The sequence below is a fragment of the Dreissena polymorpha genome, chromosome 5 (genome assembly GCF_020536995.1).
Source record: "Dreissena polymorpha isolate Duluth1 chromosome 5, UMN_Dpol_1.0, whole genome shotgun sequence".
In the NCBI taxonomy this organism is placed as follows: domain Eukaryota; kingdom Metazoa; phylum Mollusca; class Bivalvia; order Myida; family Dreissenidae; genus Dreissena; species Dreissena polymorpha.
Genome location: NC_068359.1, coordinates 20807347 through 20831492, shown reverse-complemented (window position 1 = coordinate 20831492; position 24146 = coordinate 20807347). Strand labels below are relative to the sequence as shown.

The following is a 24146-nucleotide window of genomic DNA, read 5'->3' as shown; positions in this document are numbered from 1 at the left end:
ATTTATTGTCCCCCTTTGTTATTTTTGCTTTTTCCACTTGACATCATGTTCATCATCATTTACCAAAAACAATTAAAATATTACACACAAAAAATCAAGATGCTTTTTAATTACAAACCAACATTTATCAAATAAAACTACATGTACAAAGTCCATTAAGAGTAACGCTTTTACAAATTTCGATGAATTAGCAGAAACCACACTATTGTAACATGCTCCTTTAAAAAAAATATCTGTTTGATATTTTATTACCGTAAAAAAGATACAATCTTTGAAATGATACATTTTAAATTAAAATTAAATACCGTAAAAAATACCACATTTGAAATGATACATTTTAAATTAACATTTAAGATAATTACTCAAATTATAGCTATTAATGATGATTGAGGATGAATAATTTAATTCGGGTTCATTGTTCAAAATTTGAAGGATTGTTATAGTTGATTATAGATTTTCCAATTAAAACAGCTGGTAGCATAAGGAGATTTACTAAACTGTGCCTCAGAATGTAGTTCATTGTTTCAGTGTGACATAATTAAAAAATGTTTACTGTGCATTACTATGCCCCCCTTCGAAGAAGAGGCGGTATATTGTTTTGCACATGTCGGTCGGTCCGTCGGTCCGTCCACCAGATGGTTTCCGGATGATAACTCAAGAACGCTTAGGCCTAGGATCATGAAACTAAATAGGTACATTGATCATAACTGGCAGATGACCCCTTTTCATTTTCAGGTCACTAGGTCAAAGGTCAAGGTCACAACAGTGACTTGAAATAGTAAAATGGTTTCCGGATGATAACTCAAGAACGCTTAGGCCTAGGATCATGAAACTTCATAGGTACATTGATCATGACTGGCAAATGACCCCTATTGATTTTTAGGTCACTAGGTCAAAGGTCAAGGTCACAGTGACTTGAAATAGTAAAATGGTTTCCGGATGATAACTCAAGAATGCTTATGCCTAGGATCATGAAACTTCATAGGTACATTGATCATGACTGGCAGATTACCCCCAGGGATCATATTTTCCCGCAACATCAATCGGTCCAGATATAAATGGTGAAAAGTATCCGAAAATGTATATCCGAAATCATGACAAATTTCGTTAAAATATATACCATTGATTTTGCCATTCATGAAGGTGGTATAATACATGTACAAGTAAAATTTTTTTTAAACGGAACGAGTTTTCTCAACTGGTTTTATCATTTGGTATTTCATTGTTGTTTCGTGTGCTGTTTTATCAGACTTTTTTCATCTTTGTCAATATTATTAATCTGTGTAAGTCTATACCGATGTTGTTGTCGACTAGATAATAGCTTACAAACATGCACTGAACCAAACAAATGTCTGTGCGTAGGTTGGCTACTGACAACAACAACTAAATATTTAATAAATAATTTGTTGTCAAATAACCCACGGCCGATAGTTTAGATGTGTAGGGATTTAATCACGAGAGCGAAGCATTTGAAACCACGCATCTAATTTTCCGGTCGTGAGTTATTCAACAACAAAGTATAAAGTACACGAATTATTTCGATTCTAACACGGTTTTACTAAAGATTTATTCAATGTATATTATTTTTCTTGTGTACTATTTTATGTGAAGTTCCGCCCATAAAAGTAACTTTCGGCTGTTCTGTCGATCAGATCCGCGACTTTCATTCATAATTATATTACCGGATTATTACGCTGGTGGAAAATGTATCGGCATGTTTTGTTTAGTTACAGCGCGTGCATTCAGACGCGTCTTTTCGGATGCGTCTTTAATCCGCTGTTCACAAGTTTTTGATTCTTGGTCTGACGTGCAATAAACCGGTCCTGACCAGTTAAGAGACTACAGCGAATGGTTTATCACACCTAATCAAGATAAGAATGTCATTCGGGTGTGTTAGCATGTACACAGTATAATCGATTTCATGACATGGGAATTTTAATATCAAACAGAATCGGACCGACTGTTTGAGATTTTCAATCGGTCTTTCATGACCCCAATCGGTCTAGGACCGACAAAACCGAAAAAAATATGATCCCTGATTACCCCTATTGATTTTCAGGTCACTAGGTCAAAGGTCAAGGTCACAGTGACTCGAAACAGAAAATGGTTTCCGGATGATAACTCAAAAATGCTCAAACCTAGGATCATGAAACTTCATAGGTACATTGATCATAACTGGCAGATGACCCCTATTGATTTTCAGGTCACTAAGGTCAAAGGTCAAGGTTACAGTGACTCGAAACAGTAAAATAGTTTCCGGATGATAACTCAAGAATGCTTACGTCTAGGATCATGAAACTTCATAGGAACTTTGATCATGTCTGGCAAATGACCCCTATTGATTTTCAGGTCACTAGGTCAAAGGTTAAGGTCACTGTGACTCAAAACAGTAAAATGGTTTCTGGATGATATAACTCAAGAATGCTTACGCCTAGGATCATAAAACTTCATAGGTACATTGATCATGACTGGCAGATGACCCCTATTGATTTATAGGTCACTAGGTCAAAGGTCAAGGTCACAGTGACTCGAAACAGTTAAATGGTTTCCGGATGATAAATCAAGAATGCTTAAACCTAGGATCATGAAACTTCATAGGAACATTGATCATGACTGACAGATGACCCCTATTGATTTTCAGATCACTAGGTCAAAGGTCACAGTGACAAAAAACGTATTCACACAATGGATTCCACTACAACTGACAGCCCATATGGGGGGTATGCATGTTTTACAAACAGCCCTTGTTTTTTAAAAGTAGACAATAACAAAACATGTATTTTTTAACTATAATAAAATAATGCTTGTGGTAAATAAAACATAAATTTTTAGGAAAAAAAAGGATGAACGCAATTTTCATTTGCCTACTTTTTGTGTGAATGTTTTATGCAAAACACAAGCTTCGGTCCTTGGGGAAGAAAGAGCTAATGGGTGGCGGAACGTTTTTGTCCGCAGCATTTCTATGTCAAGCATGGATGGATTTTCATGTAACTTTCCGTCAGAGTTCAGCATAACCCTTTGCATGCTGGGAAATTTGTTGTCTGCTAAAATGTCTTCTGCAGAATTTCTAAAATTAGTATTTTCTTCGATTTTTTTCAAAGAATACTATCAGAATAGCAAACATTTTGGATCCTGATGAGAAGCCACGTTCTGTGGCGTCTCATCTGGATCCAAACTGTTTGCAAAGGCCTTCAAAATTCGGTTCCCGCACTGAAAGAGATAATGGGAAGGAGTGTTGTACGCAGGAAGTCTGACTGTCACACTTTTCTAGAGCCTGTGATAACTTTAAAAGTTCTTCATATTTTGTCGTGAAACTTGAAACATAGATAGATGACAATATGGACATTATGCACGTCATTTCATTGTGTGCCTATGTCTAAAATTCTGGTTGCTATGGCAACAAATATATATAAAAAAATAATCTGACAATGGTGGAGCCTGAAGGGGACATATTGATGCTTGGCATAGTCTTGTTTTCAATTTAAAAGTACATAAAATCATATTTGTTTATTTTATTTGAATTTTTAACCACATATATAACAGATTTTGTCATGCTTGATTCATTTTATATGTATTTGTTTGTTTTCGCTAAAATGACATTTTTATTACTTTCTTGTATTACAAATAGCCCTAAGGGATACTAATTTCTTTGCTGTAATTGATGAAAAATTACTTTTTGCAGCAATTGCTTGAATAAAATGGAACATTTATAATTGAATGGATATTTATTGTAAATATCATAAATAATATAATTTCAAACACAAATATATATTTTTTTTACACAACTGCTCAGTTTCGTTGAACCAATTATATTTTTCTTAAACATGACAATACAATTAAAAAAATGCAACAATACACACACACACACACATTACACAAATGTTGATGAACCATGATCCATTACTGTTTGTTGAAAGTAAAGTTTCACCACAGGTGACAAATACATTGTTACTGCACACATAATGTCAAGCAACAGTGATTTTTGTTCAGGCATTAAATTTCAGGACACAAAAAGTGTTTAAGCATGTGCTTGATGGGATCTTGACAAGAAAATTGAATGTTGAAGTAATTTAAAATACAAATACATGCATTTTAAGTGAAAGTGAAAAAAAGAGTTTTTTGTTTAAGTAAATTATAGACACATTTTATGTTAATTGAACTTTTTATAATTTCTCTTTTCTCAATTATAAGAGTTGATGTTACCAGTGTTATAAATGTAAAAAAACTGTTTGATTAATTAACACTTTGAACATGTGAAATAAAGCATCTCAAGTAATTATAGTAAAATAATTGATAAAGAAATGTTTATCAGATACTTGCATGCCTCTTTTTTCACTTTTCCAAAAAACTGAGAAACTAATTTATAAACAACAGTTCCTTCTTATAATTATCTGGTTTTGCAGTTGCACTACAGCATTTTACCACATGTTTTGCATTATTTAATCCATGCGGTTAACAATTGTACATCTTTTTGCCAAAAACATTGTCACAAAAAATAATAATGAATGAAAAGAAAATGAATAGTAGATGCTTTCAAATTCATAAATTAGCACAAAAACCATAACATTTGACAATTTTATTTGTCACATTTTACAAGATTGCAAAAAATATTGCTATAACATGAAGTACATTATTAGAAATTGTGGAAAACAATGACATGTGCTATCTAGCAATGGTAACTAACAATGGCTTAAAATGGACTGAAGATTGCGCATGAAAGAGTGACTCATTATCTAATAGTATAAGTGCAATATTATCATTTCTCAGCCGCCAAGTGTATGACACCTGGCGATAAAAATTGAGAATTAATGTCTGGAACTTATTAAAAACTGATTTCAAATTTTGACAAGACAAAATAGTGCTTGTTATGTATGGTAAATATGTTTATTGTGGACGTTCATAAAGTAAATTTGCATAAATTACCCTTTCAAGTTTATTAATTTGTTAGGATGTCTCGTCATACCTTAGCATGTAGTACTGTGAGACTAGTCACAACATTGAGATAGTGGTGACAAGTGATGCATGCTTATAGTGGGTTTCATTCATCAATTTGTTCAAACGATTATTGATGCATTGCTGTATGATATTGCAAACGACTCATTTGATTTGACAGGGAAATTGGTTTTTTCTACCAGACGATTTCCATGTCATACATAAAAATATTTCTATTGATGTTGTTAATTGAGTGTGGAAAAGTGATTTTGTGTTTATATAATCAACATGGATTCAAATAAAGGAAACTTTTTTAATTCTGTGTATTTCAGTTTGAAATATTTATAAAAAAAGTGTATATGAAAGTATTGATCACCTTCAGAGAATTTATGAAATATAATAAAAGTGAATAAATACTTGTTTTACAAACATGACATTTTGATGAAAGTGTTCAATATCGGTTAAAGAAACTGAATATAATTGGAGAGGTGGGTCGTATACATATGTTCTGTTTTAATTAAATGCTGAATAAAATACAGAAATGTGCTATTTTTTACTCTTATGCAAATGATCAAAGGAACATGCACTGTTTTCATTCTTACACTTCATCATGGAGTATCAGCCTTACTGTCAGGAAATTATTGATTTGCTTTTTTATTAACTGGTTACAATTTCAATATGTAAAATTTACTTTGAAATATGACATTGGAAGTCTGCAAGGTTTACTTAAATAATTAACGCTTTTGGCAAAGGTATTTAATGAAATGAATGTTTAATAGCTCTTTAACAGTAAAATATCTTATAACATATAAATGATCAATAATGATCAGGGTTACTTGACAAAAATGAACCTGATTAAATAAACAAATCATTAAATATTTCTGCTGGTACTGTCAGGTGTGCTATGGTTACATGCAACTGTTAAACTTTTGAGGATATCAATAAATGAGCCCCGTCATGCAAAAATGGGTCTTATACCATGTGCCGCCAGTTCAACTCCAGACCAGCCTGTGCAACCACACAGTCTGGACTGGAGCTAAACTGTCCCCATAAGAGACCACAAAACCTTCAATGACTATAAAGCTCTTGACCAGACATCATCATGCTGCACAGGCTAGTAACGCAGCTAGGCTGGCTTATTCATATAACATAGACCTCTTTTCACATGATGAGGCTCATAATGTAATAAGTATTATCACCACCACTACTTCTACAGAGTACTTAAATTATACCACTTTAACTGCTGATACTTTTTTTATTACTGCTGCTGCTGCTAATACCTTTGCTGCTGATGCTAGTTCTACATCTGCTATCCTGTCATCCATAAGTACTTAAGACTACTGTTTCTACTTTGAATGCTACTGACTGATACAAATTTAGTTTAAACCTATAACCTATTTATTTAAGCTTTATTGCATCAAAAACCTTAGGATTATATAAACACTCTAGGGTAGTACAATTATTAGGTGCCTTTTGGGAGGTCTTAAGACTGCTCCCACAGTGGGGATCCAACCCGTGACCTACTGGTTGCTAGGTGGACACCTTATCCACTACTCAAAGGCAACCCAACATTCAAATACTTGCTGCTACAATTTCAAGCTAACTAATAACGAGAGTGCCATTTATTACTGATACTTCAACTTGCTCAATTGACTGATGACTTTCTCCATTTAACAATTGCCACAACCACCAACCCAAGTAATATAACTACTATTTATTGACAAAAACAACACAAACAATCAAAACCACCAGCGCCAACTCCACCAACAACAACTATTCCACGAACACTACAATCACTACCAACACCACCAAAAATAACAATTCCAAAGTCACCATCACCCTGGTACCATCAACAAAAACAATGGCACCACCACAAACAACGTCACCAATATAATTAACAACAACACCACCAACAGCAACAATACCACCACTCCCACCACAACCAACCAACAACAACAATGCCACCACCACCACACCCAACAGTGCCAACACCACCATCATCACACCATAACCACCATAACTTACACTACCACAACAACAACCACCATCACCAATACCACCACCACCAACAACACCACCACCCTCAAAAATCCCAACATTAACAACGACAGTGATACCAACAACAACACCCCAATCACCACCACAACAAATGACAATACCACCAACAACACCAAAAAAGCAATAAGAATGATATTAACAACAAGAACCTAAGAAGAAATAACAGTAATAACAACAATATATTGCTACATTAAATTTTAAACAAAATTTAAATTTAATAAAAACCTACTCGATGCCCATTAACAATGTCTAGGTTTCCTAATAAGCTCAAATTTTTGCCCAATTATTCCATGTGTTGTACATTAAATAATATCATCAGAGCTGTATGCAAGCTTGGTTTGTTTTCAAATGAAGTTTATACCATAATATACGACAATAAATCTCTGTTCTTAATTCTATCTTGGTTCATGCATGGAAAATTTGTATGGCTAAGTATGTCATTAGGGGATATTTTTGTTTGAACATTATGCAAATAATTTTGGGACAGTATTAAGATAGAACTTATTTACAAAATAAATTATTCTAAATGAATTGATGCAGTAGACAAGGAAAGTGTTCAAAGGTGTAAAATTGAGATTTTGTCACCTGAATCATTTTTTTTTTTCAATTTTAGGTAATGAAAAGATCATAGAAGGTCGCACAGTAATTGTATCACTAAGTGCTCATGAAGAAGAAACCACAGATGTGTGTTGTGTTCAAATTAAAAAAATAAATTAAAGTAAATGAGAGTACATATATTAAGCTAACCTTCCACCACCACCATCCTCGCCCTCCCGAAGTGATGTTCACTCATATACAAATATACAATGTTATAATTGTTTGTAACAAAATCTCCTCTTTATCCATCATGTAATTTTGTTTCTACTTTTTATTGATATATTGATTTTTGGATTCATCACAATATGATTTTCTCTTAACTGAGGTATCTACTCGCTGCTGTTCGTTAGATTATAATTTGATCTATTGTTGTCAATTGTTAGCTTTAGTAACAGCTAATATTATTGATGATGTTCATGAGACACTTTTATCTTTTCTGGATATGTTTTTTGCCTGCAAGCATCAAACCTGTTGCATTCAGATATGAGCCTTCTCTGGGAAGACAGCAGGGACTTATTACATGTGCGTGAAGTGTCATCTCTTATAAGCCTTTGCAGTCTGTGCAGGCTTGTGAGGGACAACACTATATATCCACTTCAACTACATTTTTGCTTAAAGACAAGACTTCTCTTGAACAAAAACTACCATTCATGCGGAAAGAATTGTCCCTGATAAGCCTGTGTAGACTGCACAGGCTGATCTGGGCCAACACTATACACAAAAGCATTAAGCCCGTTATAGAAGAGCTAACCTGATTTAAAAGTTTGCTCAAAGGACAGGTTTAAAATATACAATCCACACAAGTTAAAACACACCAACAAAAAAACTTTAACACAATGAAGTCTTCATTATTTTGTTCAGTATTTTGTTTGATATAAATGCACTATACAAATTATAATGGCCAATAATTCCTTAAGATACAAATCTAAGAATGAAGAATATATGAAAATAAAGTCTATATAACTTTATCCAATAAATATCTTAGAAATAGAGAAAATATTGAAAAACAAACATTAAGCCCGTATAACTTTGTCTGCAGTTGTAGCAGCATGGTTGCTGAAATTACCATGAGTTTCTGGTGCTGTGGCATTCAAGGAGCCTTTTCACAGATTTTGGCATTTTTTTAACTTATTCATTAAATGCTTTATATTGATAAATGTAAACATTGGATCGTAAAAGCTCCAGTAAAAAATCAAGAATAAAATTAAAAAAAGGAAAAGAACATTGCCCGGAGCAGGTTTCGAACCAGTGACCCCTGGAGTTCTGCCAGAGTCCTGAAGTAAAAACGCTTTAACCTACTGAGCTATTCCGCCGGGTACACATGCTAAAGGTATTTTATACGTTATATAAGCAATCTTCGTAGTTTCACAAAATTTAACGACAAAAACAGAACTCTCCAAATTATTCAATCGTTTCGCGTTGCAACGCTTTATAATTTTAAGGTTTTAAAATCGTCAAAAGATGCATATAATGGCTATATTAGTGCATGGTAAATGTTCAGTATTACTGTTTCCTCACAAATATCATAACCAAAACGAAAATTTGCGAATCTGAAACAATTTTTTTCAATTTTGTCAATTTACCAAAGCGTGAAAAGATCCCTTTCATATATCTATGGTTACGCGAATATCATAACGTCAAATATTCAATTTTAGACTTTGAAAGTAGCTAAAAGACTGTCATTGCAGGGCTTTTAAGCTCACCTGATTGCTCAGGTGAGCTTTTGTGACCGGTCTTTGTCCGTCGTCTGTCCGTCCGTCCGTCCGTCGTCCTTCCGTCCACATTTGTTTGTAAACACTCTAGAGGCCACATCTATTGTCTGATCTTCATGAAACTTGGTCAGAAGCTTTGTCCCAATAAAATCTCGGTCGTTTATAACTGGGTCGTGCCGGGTCAAAAACTAGGTCACTAGGTCAAAAAAAAGAAAAATCTTGTAAACACTGTAGAAGTCACATTTCATGCCCAATCTTCATGTAACTTTGTCAAAATGTTTGTCTTAATGATATGTTGGTTGAGTTTAAAAGTGGTTCTGGTCCGTTGAAAATCATGGCCGCCAGTGGGTGGGGTAGTTTTCCTTATTTGGCTATAGAGAAACCTTGTAAACACTCTAGAAGTCACAATTTTTGCCCAATCATCATGAAAGATGGTCAAAACATTGGTTTTATTGATATCTCGGATGATTTCGAAAATGGTCCAGATCAGTGAAAAAACATGGCCGCCAGTGGGCGGGGCAATTTTCTCTATATGTATATACAAATGTAGTGAAAACATGTGAACACTCTAGAAGTCACATTTTTGGCCCAATTTTCATGAAATTTGGTCAGAACATTTGTTTACTTGATATGAGAGTTGAGTTCGTCCTTGTAATTCTTGTAAACACTCTAGAGGTTACAATTTAGTTTCAGATTTTATGAATCTTGGTCATAATATTTATTTTTGTAAGCAAAGTTTGATGTTTGGTAAGGGGGGGGGGGGGGGGTCAACTCAAAATATAGGTCACCAGGTCTAATCTTTCAAAAACAAAATCACTCCATATGCCAGAGTTTTGGTTCAATAATAATGACCAGGATGTTTGTCTGGACAATATCTAGGGCAAGTTTGACGTTTGGTAAAGATTGAATGAACCGACTCCTCTCAAGTGAGCGAACTAGGTCCATCTTGGCCCTCTTGTTTCGTTTACCAGAGCCTAAAAGACCATGTCAAATAATGAAGCAATGGGTTTATCTTATTTTTATACATTAATCTGACCTTTTAATTTTCCATGATCAAGATAAATTTAAAATGGTTAAAAGATGTTTTACAACTATTAGACAATTATGTTTATATACTAACATTTTAGCCTAATAAAACATCAACAAACGATTAGTTTGTAAAAGCTGTGGAATAAGGAGTTATTGATCTGTAGAAGGATTAGACAAAATCATGGATTGAGAAGGATAGGTTATTATAAACTGTAATAATAATGGCAGAATAAGTGTGTTGACATTTGAAAAAAATCTGGACAGGTGGTGTGGACATTAAGTGCAATTTTGGTTTTATTTTGCTCAAATTGAAGCACATATACAAAGGACAAATAAATCTTATTGTAGGACAATTTTAGAAACATTTCGCACAAGTTTGCAGCAAAAAGTACTTTGCATGACATAAGATGCACTTGACATAAATTCAGAAATTTTCAACATAGCTTGGGCAAATACATATCGTATAGGACAAGTACATTTTATTGTTGGAAAACAATAGTAACATTTGGACATGCTTGAAGCTAAAAGGACTTTGCATAACTAAAGTTGCAGTTGGCATTAATTCAGAAATATTCCCCAGTGCCCTGAAGCATTAAAACGATGCCAAAAAATAAGAACAAAATAATTGCCATGGGGACTAGTTCCCTAAAGGTGAAGCCCAAGAAACGACCTGGGCTTATAAAACAGTTGTCACAGCCCTTTCTCGCATCAAATAAGAAAAACAAGAATGCAAGTGCCCCGGATATAACAAAGTTGGACAAAGGCACTGAAGATTTCAGGCTATTTAATGGCTACGATGACATGTTTCTGCCAAACAAACACAATCGTTTGGAAAACACTGTGTTTCTTTCACCTGAGAAGGAACTGGAAACCTTTCTGAACTTCAACAAGTCGCCACTTTCGATAAATATTCCATCGTCAAAAAAATGTTCTAGTGCCGATAGTGGCTACATGTCGCCGCCTTGTCCTGCAGACATCCTTTCTCCGGGTACGCCCGCTAAAGGTATACTGAAAAAATTACCAACTCCAGAGATTCAAATATCCGACTGCAATGGCGGAACAAAATCTTTAGACTCTGACCTTATGCTCAAGCATGGAATTCAAAATGGCCGAAATACTCCGGAACCTGCGCGGGCAATGTCCCCAATAGATTTTGCAATGTCGCCACCTTGTGATAGCATAGAAAATGCTTTCAGTTTTCTGGATAACATGTTATTCCAAGAGAAGAAAAACGTGAAAAAATCTGTCTCCTTTGGCAATGTTCCAGAGGTTAAAAACTTCTCAACAGATTCTTCTGAAGATTCCTCTAGCGACGATTCTGGCGCTTTGACGAAGCCCTCTTCTGCCTCCAATGTTGACAATATGGACAATAGAAAACAGCATAAGAAAGGCAACAATTATGTGTATAAAAAAAGTGTTTCGTTCGACGATATGTCTGTCGATAAAAAATCCAAAGATCAGGCTGAGTTCCTGATGCGAAGTCAATCTTGTGAACAAATTCCGTTACACGATACAGATAGCTCTGAGGAAGAGTCAGAGAAAAATCAAACAGAGGGCGATGCAAAGGATTATGGATGCCAAGATGTCTGCCAGTACGAAGTTGAGGTCAAGGTCATTGACATTCAGCCGACCTTGAAAGGTGAAGGTCAAAGTGAAAACGATTCTTATGTTGCCCTGGAAACATGCACTGTATTGAATTCCTTTCAGATTTTGGTAAGTTTATTTTTCTTTATTTGCCTTTTTTTGCAAAAGCAATATTTATTGTCGCTCTCTTACTGTCTGTAGATTTTATTCCACATTGTTGTTGGTGTTTACATTATAATTATATATGTAATATTATATTGAGTACTATTGTTGAAAATGGATAAACACATATTACCAAAAGTGGCCGTCCAATGAAAAGAGCAGCTTTAAGCATACAAGTCTCTCTCTGGGAAAAATGGGCTTAATACATGGGCATAAAGTGTCGTCCCAGATTAACATGTGTAGTCCAATCAGAGAAGTCACTTTTCGCTTAAAGTGGATTTTCATTTAGAATAACCTCGACTTCCTTGAAAGGAAAACTTTCCGGAAAGCGGATAGTGTTGTCCCTGAGTCAGCACAGCTTATCTGGGACGACACTTTTGGCACATGCATTAAATTAATTTTTTTACAGAAGAAGGCTCTAATAGTGCTTCAGGGAAGTAGAAGCAGGTACACTGGAGTTATCACTGTCCTCTGTCTCTCGATCGGAGGACAAAAACTTGGACTACTTAATATTTCTATTTTTTCTTAAGGATCTGAAGTTTTGCATTTGATTATGCTACATTTAAAGGTCCCACAAACATGGCTGACTACGTTTATCTTTTTTTTTAAATGCACAACAATGAAACTTGCATGCCTCGTTTTTCTTGACGATATGATGTTTTGCATGTGCACATTTCATTATGCTACATTTAAAGAAGCCAGTGGTGATTACGGCCTGGAAGGAAGTAGAAAGGGCGTACTGGATTCACCATGGGTGTTTGTCTGTCTGTACACAAAGCCTTCTCTTAAATGTGTAACATGTGTCATTCAAAGATGGATTGATCTAGCCATTTATGAAGATGTTTTTTTATTATTTTATTATTTGACATGGGTCTTATGCCATATTAGGCCAGCATAGCTCCAGACAAGCCTGTCCACTGGCAAAGCCTGGTTAAGGGCTATCCTGTCAGCTATAAAGTCATGCAATGTTTCATGGTCTCATTAGACAGGGACTCATTAGACAGAGTCGCTCTTGACCAGACTGCCATATATATAATGTGCACGCTGGTCTGGAGAAAATCAGGCCGCATATGTCATAAAACCCATTTTTGCATGACGCAGCTGACATGACCTTTATTAGCCAACAAAATATGAGTATTCTGTATTAAGAAAGATGAACATGTTTGTGAGGGTATTTATCCGTAACTCTCATTACAAAATTGTAATACAGGACGGAATTTTTAAATGTCATGGCATAAAAGATGAATGACCAAACAAACGAGAAGGTGTGTGGTTAACAGCAATCATGTCACTTGGGTAAAGGTCAAGGTCACAATGGATAGTTGAATTTTGTGCAAGTACTTGATTGCATTGGCACAAATAATAATGGTATCTGATAGGATTCCAAAATAAATTGGCACAATTCATCTCATCATATCATGATCAAGGGTCACGTGTATCAATTTTGTGGCTTGCTGAAAGTTCAAGGTCAAGGTCACAAATAGGCAAAAACACGTAAATACAATGGCAGGTAACTAGGTAACTAGGATAATGTACAAAAATGAATGTTTTCGACAAATTGAGCCCTGTTCTTAGAGAACTGGGCTGAATGCTTCATGTGTCATCCCAGATAAGTCTGTGCAGTCCACACAGGCTTATCAGGGACAATACTTTCCACTCTTGAGGTATTTTTCTGTGTTTAAAACAAAATCATCAGTTTAGGCGAAGTGTCATCCCTGATAAGCTTGTGTGGTAACTGCACAGGCTAATCTGGGATGACACTTTATGCACATGTATTAAGTCCACTCTGTCCCAGAACGATGCTCATTTCGGGGATGTGATGCCAAAACCAGGGGTGGTATTCCAGAAGCATCTTAAGTTAAATTTTATTTTTATCCTTAAATAGGGAATTTTTCTTCAGTGTTTTAATTCATACTGCAATAGTTAAGCATAAACAATTACATCAAAATAACATCATTATGTCAATGTTATTTGAGGAAAACCAAAATAACTTGCATGTCTTTATTGAGTCAAGAAATACAGAACATGGTATTTTTTAACTTAAGTGAAAATATTTAAGAAATGACTTAAGATGTTTCTGGAATACCACCCCAGGCCATTTTCTGTTTTCTAAGGGGTCAAGATATCTCACCCTTTCCCAAGGCAAAATATTATGTTTTTCCCAATTTGTAGCTATCATAACCAATCCTTGTAAAAAAGTGCATACTATTATGTTATATTTTAATGCAATTTCTTTAATTTTGTCACATGAACAAATTCCCTGTGAGGAAAGTATTCATGTCATTTAGTAACAGTTTTTTTTTACCTGGTTCTTTTTTTATATCAAATTTGACAAATTTCAGAACATGAATTTCCCACTGTAGCATTAGGTTCGTTATCCTAAAATAACAGAAAAGGCCTTTTATACAGAACATGACAGAAAACTGTCCAAATTAGGAATGATTTATGCATGCAGAAGATGATCAAAGGGAGCCCATTCAGAAATGAGATTACTTCATGATAGCTTTGAAAGGGAAGTAATTCAGCTTGTAAAACACTGTACAATCTAACAGACATCTTCAAATAAACACTTAATCATCTTCAAACCATGATCCATCAGACATTTATCTGTTATGAAGAATTCAGTCTTATCAATCTAGATAAGTTATTTCGAAATTATTTCCTTAATTTAAGTTTTTCATTAAATTGCCTGTTTTTTAGATTAAATAAATGTGGCAATCTAACCAAACAGGTTAACTTAGTAATATGTCATTTAGTTGTATCTTGTTTCAACTGTCATAGGTAGATTTATTATCATCAAGCCTTGTTCTAGGACAACTTTGCTTAATGCATGTGCATTGCCCAGATTAGCCTGTGCAGTCTTCACAGGCTAACAAAAGACCACACTTTGCGCTTTTATAGAGTTTTTCATTTGAAGGCAGTCTTTTTAAAAGATGCAAAAATGCAGTTTAGGCAGATAGTGTTGTACCTGATTAATCTAGGATTTACCTGATAAACCTGCACAGGCTAATCTGAGACACCACTTTAACCCTTTTAGCGCTGGAACCGAATTTTACAGGCCTTTGCAAACAGTTTGGATCAAGATCAGACGCCAAAAAAACGTGGCGTCTGATCAGGATCCAAACTGTTTGCTATTCTGATAGTGGTCTTTGAAAAAAAGTGAAGGAAATGATGATTTTAGAAATTCAGCAGACACCAATTTAGCAGACGACAAATATCCCAGCATGCATTAGGACCAGTGTCCACAGTACAAGGCTCAATTGTATACACAACTGGTGTTTGTTCCAGGAAATGTTCACTGCATATATAGGAATTCATCTATAAAATATAATTTGTATCCGAAATAAAAATGTGACTTATGTTTACATGTTAATTACTCCTGGCTAAGTTTCCTTATTTATTGCACCATTGCCTTGTTCCTAGGTATTGTGTCAACAAAGTATGTATTCACAGGTTATCTTAATTTGCACTCTGTCTCAACTGCAGATAGGTGACATTGCAATGATACTCTTCATGAGCACCTGCTTTAAAGTGCAGGCTTTAAAGGAACATGAACCCTTTACCACTTAGATACACACTTTGACACATTTTTAGTGCCTTAGACAATCAAATTAAATTAAAAAAGTTCTAACTCGCTTCTAGTTTTAAAGTGTTCAATTCCAACCCTAAGATACTGATGAGCAGCAAGCAGCATAAAACCTGAACAGACTGAAAGTTACTTGCAGTCTGCTCTGGTTTTTTTGCAGTTTGCATATAGCCATTTTCCCTTTGCTTCAGATAGGGAAAGGATTACGTTAACCCTTTGCATGCTGGGAAATTTGTCTTCTGCTAAAATGTTGTCTGCTAAATTTCTAAAATTAGCATTTTCTTCATTTTTTTTCAAAGAATATTATCAGAATAGCAAACAGTTTGGATCCTGATGAGACGCCACGTTCTGTGGCGTCTCATCTGGATCCAAACTGTTTGCAAAGACCATCAAAATTCGGTTCCAGCACAGAAAGAGTTAAAGTTTTGACCAGTTTATTTTAACTGAACTGCAGTAAAAGCCTAAGTCATGCAGAGACACACCAGAGTCTGTTTCCTGGAAAGAACCAGTACTTGGTGTCATATTCAACAGTGTTTCTAATATAAATAAGCCAATTCAATATCTTTGTTATTCTATTTTCTTAATTTAAACTGTATACAGAACCACATTTGGAACGTTGACACAATGTATGGTTCGTATATGATATTAAACTTTTTTACTAAATTGAAATTATTTGCAGATCTTGTGGCTTTAAGGTTTCGCAGTGGGTTCATTCTGTTTCTACGGACATGTCCTGCAGTATGATACCCCTGGTTGACCTATATGTATTGTTTCAGTTTAAAACGTACTTGTTCTATCTAAACCTATTTTAAGAATGATGGTCATACAGACCTAAATTGGTGTTTAGAATGAGTGATAATATTTTACTTTGAAGATTCATCATACCTTGCCACGACTTTGGTCACAGTAATCTTGCTGTGTCTATTTGTGATCAATAAGGAAACATAATGGGAGAATAAAATGCCTCATTTCATAGCAAGTTTGGGAAGTAGGTAGTGATAAATGCGTGAATTGAAGATAATATTATGAAGTCTTTAATCAGGATGTAATGTGTTTAAATAGTGTGATGTGTTTGAAATTGTGTAATCTTTGATTGGAGTGTAAGCATTTATCAAGAAAATGTTGTTAAAATTGGGAACAAAAGTTTGGACATGGTGCCCAGATGGTTAAGCTTATGATTATCATGTGAAAAATAGCTAGATGTGCTGAGCAGATGCAATGCGTCGTGTTCTGAGAAAACTGGGCTTAATTCATGTGCGTAAAGTGTTGTCCCAGATTAGCCTATGCAGTCCGCACAGGCTAATCAGGGAGATACTTTCCGCTTTTATGGTATTTTTAGCTTCAAGGAAGTCCCTCCTTACCGAAAATCAAGTTTAGGCGGAAAGTGTCGTCCCTGATTAGCCTGTGCGTACTGCACAGGCTTAGCCTGTGCGTACTGCACAGGCTAATCTGGGACGACACTTTATGCACATGAATTAAGCCCAGTTTTCTCAGAACAAAACACCAATAGTAGCATGATATGGCTTACTCTTGTTATATAGATTATCACAAAGTCTATATTTTGTTCTGATTATGGTCCCATTTCCTGACTCATTACAAATTGTGTTACAAAACTTGGACATATTTTATTGATGAGTTTGAAAAATATTACTGGTGAAACTGTTAAAATTGCATTTTTTTTAACCTTGGCTGATGTATGCTTGAAGATACATTTCCTTTATTTTCTTATTTCTGTTTCATATTTTGTGCAAATTGTGTCCGTATTTGTGATTTGTATTAGCTTTTTATATTAAAAACGTATCACTATCTTATATTCTGCATGTGTATCACTGATTACAAATTGGCTGCTCTAGAAAGCTGAGATACTGTAATTACAAGTGCACTAAGTGCCAATTGTTAAAAAAGCAAAAACAAGGGAGGCTATTCAGATCACCTTAAAATGTATTCAAGTTGTTTCCCTTGTTCAGAGCAGGAGTTGAACAGTTAAATAAGAAAGGATCTACATGTTGCATTTAATGCTTTGAGAATATTTTAGTATATTACACTGCAACGCCGATATACCGCGGACTGGTATCGTGCTGTCCAATATATTGCGCTTTGGCTATGGCTCCCAAAAATCCGACGAGCATGATCACTTAGAAATGACATGTTTTAATCTGTGAATTCGCTAACTTAAGCAAAAAACCGGTTCTAGTTAGTATTAACACCCTTTATTTCACGGCTTTCTATGGCACGCAGTGAAGCGTGAAAAACAGTAGATTAGTGACAGTGTTGTTTACACACGTCTGGGGTTGTTTTTAACACTTAAGACATAACCAATTAGTGTCATTGCAAAGGTAATAATGGCAGTTTACTGGTATATAAATCGTTAAATTTTAGTACTGGTCATTAATTTTTTTGTCCAGATAAAAAGCGCGCGAAAATTGGCGTGGGTGTATTTATTTGTAAATAAAAAATTTGTAGCGGGTGCAACATTGAGATAATTTACTTTTCATTAAAAGTTTCGTTGTAAATTTCAACTTGAGTACCGCGGTATCTCGCCAAGTGTGTGTCATTGACATTTCCTGTTATTAAAATATTATTCAAACACGCTGTATGGTTACCGTTACGCTGTTTTAGTTCCTTCATAAGGACTATTTATAAGGGTAAATTTGAATCTATGCAAAATTATATTTTATACGCACAACATTTTTTACCCCTGTGACCTTGACCTTGAACTTAGGGTCCGCGTTTAGGTTTCAAAATCTGCGTTTAGGTTACGAAAAATGCTCATAACTTCTATCAAAGCGTTTATAGGGGGCATATGTCATCCTATGGTGACAGCTCTTGTTTTTTTCCCATTTATTTTTCTGTTAAAAGTCTTGTTCTTCTTAGGCAACTTAAGGTTTGTGAAGCGTTAAAAAAAGTCATGAACAAATTTATTGATCATAATATGAAATATTAAAATAATAGCAATACTGCATAGCATCCCACCGGAATACATTTTGTTAAATATCCATAGGCAGTCTACTTATGTTTCATGGATATATGGTGTGGGGTTAGACAGAGGTTAATGCTTTATTTAGTGCCAATTATTACAATTTTGGATACATCTTAGTGGGAAATGGTGTTGTTTGCTCGTTAGAAGATTTCAAATGTTTTTGAACTTGGCCTTTTGGAAACCTTTTGGGTTTAATATGCCCAAGGAGATGAAATCATGAACCAAAAAATGTCATACATTTTGGAAAAAAAAATCTCATAAGTGTATAATAGAGGACTTATTTAAACGAATTGTTTTGGTCATTAATGGTGGTGGTTTATTGCTGTATATGGGTAAATGTGCCTTTGGGGAAGTGTTTAGATTGTATACAAGTTTAAAGTAATGGAGATATGTTATGTCTAATTACAATTCGCATAATTTTAAGGTCGATTTTAAGCATCAATGTATGTTTTTGTGTTCTCCTTTGCAAATTAAGATATCAATCATTGGAATAAGATTGGTTTGATCTGTTGATTATATTGACATAAACTTTGACATAACTCTTTTAAAAGTTTGGCTCGGAGACGAATATTTATATTGATGGGCGGATTTTTCTTTATGCTGAATTTTTATTCATGATATTTTGTGTGCCTGTGAGACTTTGTCATAAAGAGCTTAAAAGAACAACAGTGTATGTCTCATTATAAAAAGAATATTTAATTTTTGAACCCAGCTGCGAGCCTTTGAAACCTTGGTTAGGTTAACGTTTACTTAAAGAGGAAAATTGGATTATAAGAAGAAAACTTTGCCATATATTTTATCTTCAGTGACATTAAAAGTGCGAGATGTCTTCAAATTAAAATGCTCCTTTCAAATTTGGAGCATATTTGGACAACCTATGTAAACAGACAGTTTTGAGTGCTTTTTTTTACTGGGAAGTGAATTATTGTGTTTTTTTTACTAAAAAATGTGAACTTTTAGTGCAATTTTGAGATGATGCCTTTGGTGCCTTGCGTGTTTGTTTTTTTCATAAATGTTGGATAATTGTTGCAATTTGCACCAGTGTTTCTTCTTTTTTATGGGATTTATTTTGTGAATTGTACAATGCATGTGATTTTGATAAATGATCACTATCGTCACTATGATGTTTTTACCACTAATCTTCTGACATAAAATTGACCATTTGGGCCTAAAACTTATAAGTAATACATTTTAGCAATAAACAATACTGACCTAGCTATTGGACATAAAACTTGTGTGTGTTATTTTGTAGCAATATACAAAACTGACCCTAACTGTAAGTCATGGAACTTCAATGTGATATTTTGTAGCAATATATAAAACTAATCTATTGGACATGAAACTTGTGTTTGATATTTAGTTGCAATATACAATACTGACCTGTTTAACATGAAACTTCCGTGTGATATTTTGTAGAATAATTCAATACTGACCTTTTGGACATGAAACCTATGTGCAATATTTTGTTGCAATATGCAATACCGACTTATTGGACATGAAGCTTGAGTGTGATATTTGTAGCAATGTGCAATTATCTGACCTTTTGGACATGAAACTTATGTGCGATATTTTGTTGCAATATGCAAAACCGACTTATTAGACATGAAGCTTGTGTGTGATATTTTGATGCAATGTGCAATACTGACCTTTTGGACATGAAACTTACGTGCGTTATTTTGTTGCAATATGCAATACCCACTTATTGGACATGTTCAAACTTGTGTGTGATATTTTGTTGCAATATGCAATACTGACTTATTGGACATGAATCTTGTGTGTGATATTTGTAGCAATATGCAATACCAACTTATTGGACATGAAACTTATGTGAGATATTTGTAGCAATATGCAATACCAACTTATTGGACATGAAACTTGTGTGTGATATTTTGTTGCAATATGCAATACTTACCTTTTGGACATGAAACGTGCACAATTCTAAAAGCATGAGGACCTTATGTGCATGGATTTCTCGCAGTTAAAATGATTGTGTTTAATAGTCGGATAATTTCAATATATTGAATAGAAAAGACTTAGAATCATTGTGGAAAGTAAAAAATCAACAAATAATTCATATTTCCAAAGATTGTAAATTTGGGGCATAAAGGCACATATTTCATATATTTATAATTATGCCCACCTTAAAAAGAAAAGGGTTAAATTGTTTTGCACCTCTCCATTGGTCTGTCCAATGGTTGTTTTTAGCACTACTGGCCGAAGGCCGGAAGAGCTTGTCATGGTGTGTTTTCCGTCGTCCGTCCGTCCTTCCGTGCGTAAGACTTTTTCTTGTTTACGCGATAAAGTCCACAGTTTTCATCCGATTCTTTTCAAACTTGTTCAGTGTCTTTATATCAATGAGGACTCGAACCCTATTGAAAATGGGTTACATCAGAGTAAAAAGTCCAGAATTATCTCCCCTTGAATTTGAGAAAATTGTGAAATAAGGCTTGTTTATGCAATAAAGTCTACAGTTTTCATCCAATTATTTTCCAACTTGCACAGTGTCTTTATCTGAATGATGAGTCAAACCTTATTGAAAATCAGCAATATCGGAGTTATATGTCCAGAATTATCTCCCCTTGAATTTGAGAAAAAAATGAAAATTCAGTTTTTGTATGTGATTAAGTCCATAATTTTCATCCAACTCTTGGCAGACTTGCTCAGTGTCTTTGTATCAATGAGGACTCAAACCCTCTTTTAAAAAGAGCAAAATCGAAGCAATAAGTCGAGAATGACTGCCCCTTGAATATGAGAAAATTTTGAAATCCCGCTTGTATTTGCAATTAATTCCACAGTTTTCATCCAATTATTTCCAAATTTGCAAAGTATCTTTACATCAATGAGGACTTGAACCCTATTGAATATGAGCAGTATCGGAGAAATAAGTACACAATAATCACCCCTTGCATTTGAGAAAATTCTCCTTGTTTGCGCGATTAAGTACACAGTTTCCATCTTATTCTTTCCTAACTTGCACAGTGTTTATAGCAGTAGAGCGATTCAGGCCCTCATGGGCCTCTTGTTTTTTTGTTCATAGATTATTTGGTTTCCAATGGATATTTAGAGCATGCTTTTGTATATACAAATTCAAATTGATGTGATGATAATTTGAGATAAAAGGAAGACGATTCATGATTTAGAGGTCAAGAAGTAAAAGGTCAAGGTAACATTGTCACTAAACATGAAATGTTGACCATTTGGTCTCCACACCATATCTAGATAATGCCGTGAGCTACAATAATTGCAATTGGTTTGATGTAAAAATGCCTATGAATTTTAACAACAGCATGTTAAATATTTCCGAAAGGTCAAATGGGTTTGTTTTTTTTTACAGTAAATATAGATCATGTCTTTTGTGCACAATGTTCAGAGAACTCTTTGAATATCTATTGGGGTTTTGGTTTTATGGAATGAAAGAAAGATGTGGCTGTCCCAGCTGGCGCAGTGGTATATATCGCTATTTTTATTTGTGAGCGCTAGCTCACAAATAATGCAGAGGCAATTTTGCAAATCAGTATGGGCTTAGCTACGCTAGGAACCGTAACCTGTGACTGCCTGTGTGGATAACTCCAATAAATTTGAGCAGACGACGTCTGCTCTAACCACCGCATCTGCCTGTTCTCACTGGTACAGTACATAGTGTTTATTTAACAGCTTGTAAGACATTGTTGGCCAGTCTAGTGTTTATCATTGAAATCTGTACATATTGGCTGCTTTCAGGGAAAACGGAGCTTAATCCATGTCAAATAAGATTAGCCTGTGCACACTGATAAGCTGTATCAATTATTTAAAAAGAAAACACATCTCGAACTGTGTTTAAAGACACACTCTTTATAAATTTGAATGGGTTGTGGTCATTTTAAACTTGCGATATAAAAAGCCATAACATAATTTTGAAAACTGAGTTGTGTCTAAGATTATACAACAGCGAACAAATTCAGTGCCTTCAGCGCTTTGATTGTTCTGGTGATCTTTTTTCTCACCCTGAGCTGTGCAGACACAATAAATTATTACTAATTATTATCCAGGAAATCTTGCAACATCTTGCAACATGTGTTGCGTGACATATGTGCAAATAATTAATAATTATCTACAAGACCTCCAGCTGTAAACATGTTTTTTTAATTACCTCCCTTGTTCCTGAAACATTATTTCAAAACTTAACTAACACTTTGTTTGAAATGTTTTGTCCATATACAGACATCATACACAAATGAAGTTACAATAACGCTGGCAGTTGATGAGTTTATTCATGTCTATACTATTATAATCTGAGTAATTTTGAGCCAAGTTTCAGTTCATCCCTTTAAATCAAGATAAATTTGTTTAATTTTTTATTTGGTTAGCTTCATATTTAGACAGTTCCTTTTTAAGATTAATCTGAATTTAAAATTCTTATCTCCCACTTCAAGAATGAATGTTTTCTGAAAAGAATCAATACAACGAAAAATCCAAAAACAAAACCCAAAAATGAAATAAATTACAAAGCTAGCAAAAAAAAAACAACAACAACAGAATTAAGTATTGCGCTGTTGGGAGCATTTCATTTAACTGTAAGAAAGCAAACATCACTAATGTGAAAATGATCAGTTTCAATGATTCTGGGGCGATAAAGAGCTCACAGCTTATTGGTGGGAAAAGGCTTAAGCGTTTCAGATTGGAAAATGATTGCCAAGTTTTATAACATATTAAAGATTCGATTTCAAACTGCTGAAAAAAAATCCATCAACAAATGGCAGCTAATAATGAGACCTTTTTAAATATTCATAGATGTTATTGAACAGTAAGACAACATTGCAGAATCACATTTAAGCAGACTTTGCTTGGCAGTCACAAAGCAATCAAAAGGGTATAATTCGCCCAATTGGTGAAAAAAGGTACCATGTGACATTGAAATTAGAAAGCACATGGTACATTTTTGCTCCAATGGGGTGATATATGGATAGCCTTTGCCTTTGAAATGTTAATGGTGCAAATCTGGTTATTGGTTTATAGCATTAACAACTCATTGGTATAGCATTAAGAACTCATTGGTTGTCCACATTGCAAGTGGCAGCCCAGTACTGCACATGATGAGAATGGTTGACTTATGCAACTGGTTTTGGCACGAAATGGTGAACTAAGAAATCATTTCCGTGCATGTGTTGCAGTTGACAACATGGGACACAAGTGCCATTGTATGAGCTTGTATAACAGTAATTGGAATAGTTTATAAGTATATGTGAAATAATATTTAAAAGTTTATTCTGAGTTATGATGTTATAGAATCAATACTTGAGAGTTTATTCTAAATTGTGATGTAAAAGAGTCAAAATTGGAGAGTGAATTCTTAATTGTGATGTAATGGAGTCAATACTGAGGAGTTAATTCTAAACTGTGATGTACTAGAGTCAATAGAAAAGTCTGTGTATTCTGAATTTTGATATTAAAAGAGTCAATATAAGAGAGTTAATATTGTGAAGTGTGATATAGTAGTCAAAAGAGGAGAGTTAATTTTGGAATGGGG

The 24146-nt window shown here is 34.5% G+C and overlaps 1 protein-coding gene across 9 annotated transcripts in view; it reads left to right on the top strand.

Moving 5' to 3' along the window:
* The window catches only part of LOC127880865 (pleckstrin homology domain-containing family G member 5-like), a 228986-nt gene that overhangs the window by 57332 nt on the left and 147508 nt on the right, over positions 1 to 24146 (top strand). For 2 of the 9 annotated variants that reach the window (XM_052428323.1, XM_052428326.1), the window contains one exon: positions 10427 to 12041. The exons of 2 other annotated variants lie outside the window; for them this stretch is intronic. In XM_052428323.1, the coding sequence (XP_052284283.1) occupies positions 10929 to 12041 (1113 nt within the window). In that variant the 5' untranslated portion in view covers positions 10427 to 10928. Of the gene's footprint in view, positions 1 to 8823; positions 8918 to 10426; positions 12042 to 16479; positions 16649 to 16685; positions 16826 to 24146 lie in introns of those variants that run through there. 5 more of the 9 variants (XM_052428322.1, XM_052428324.1, XM_052428329.1 and 2 more) reach the window with 5 other exon arrangements.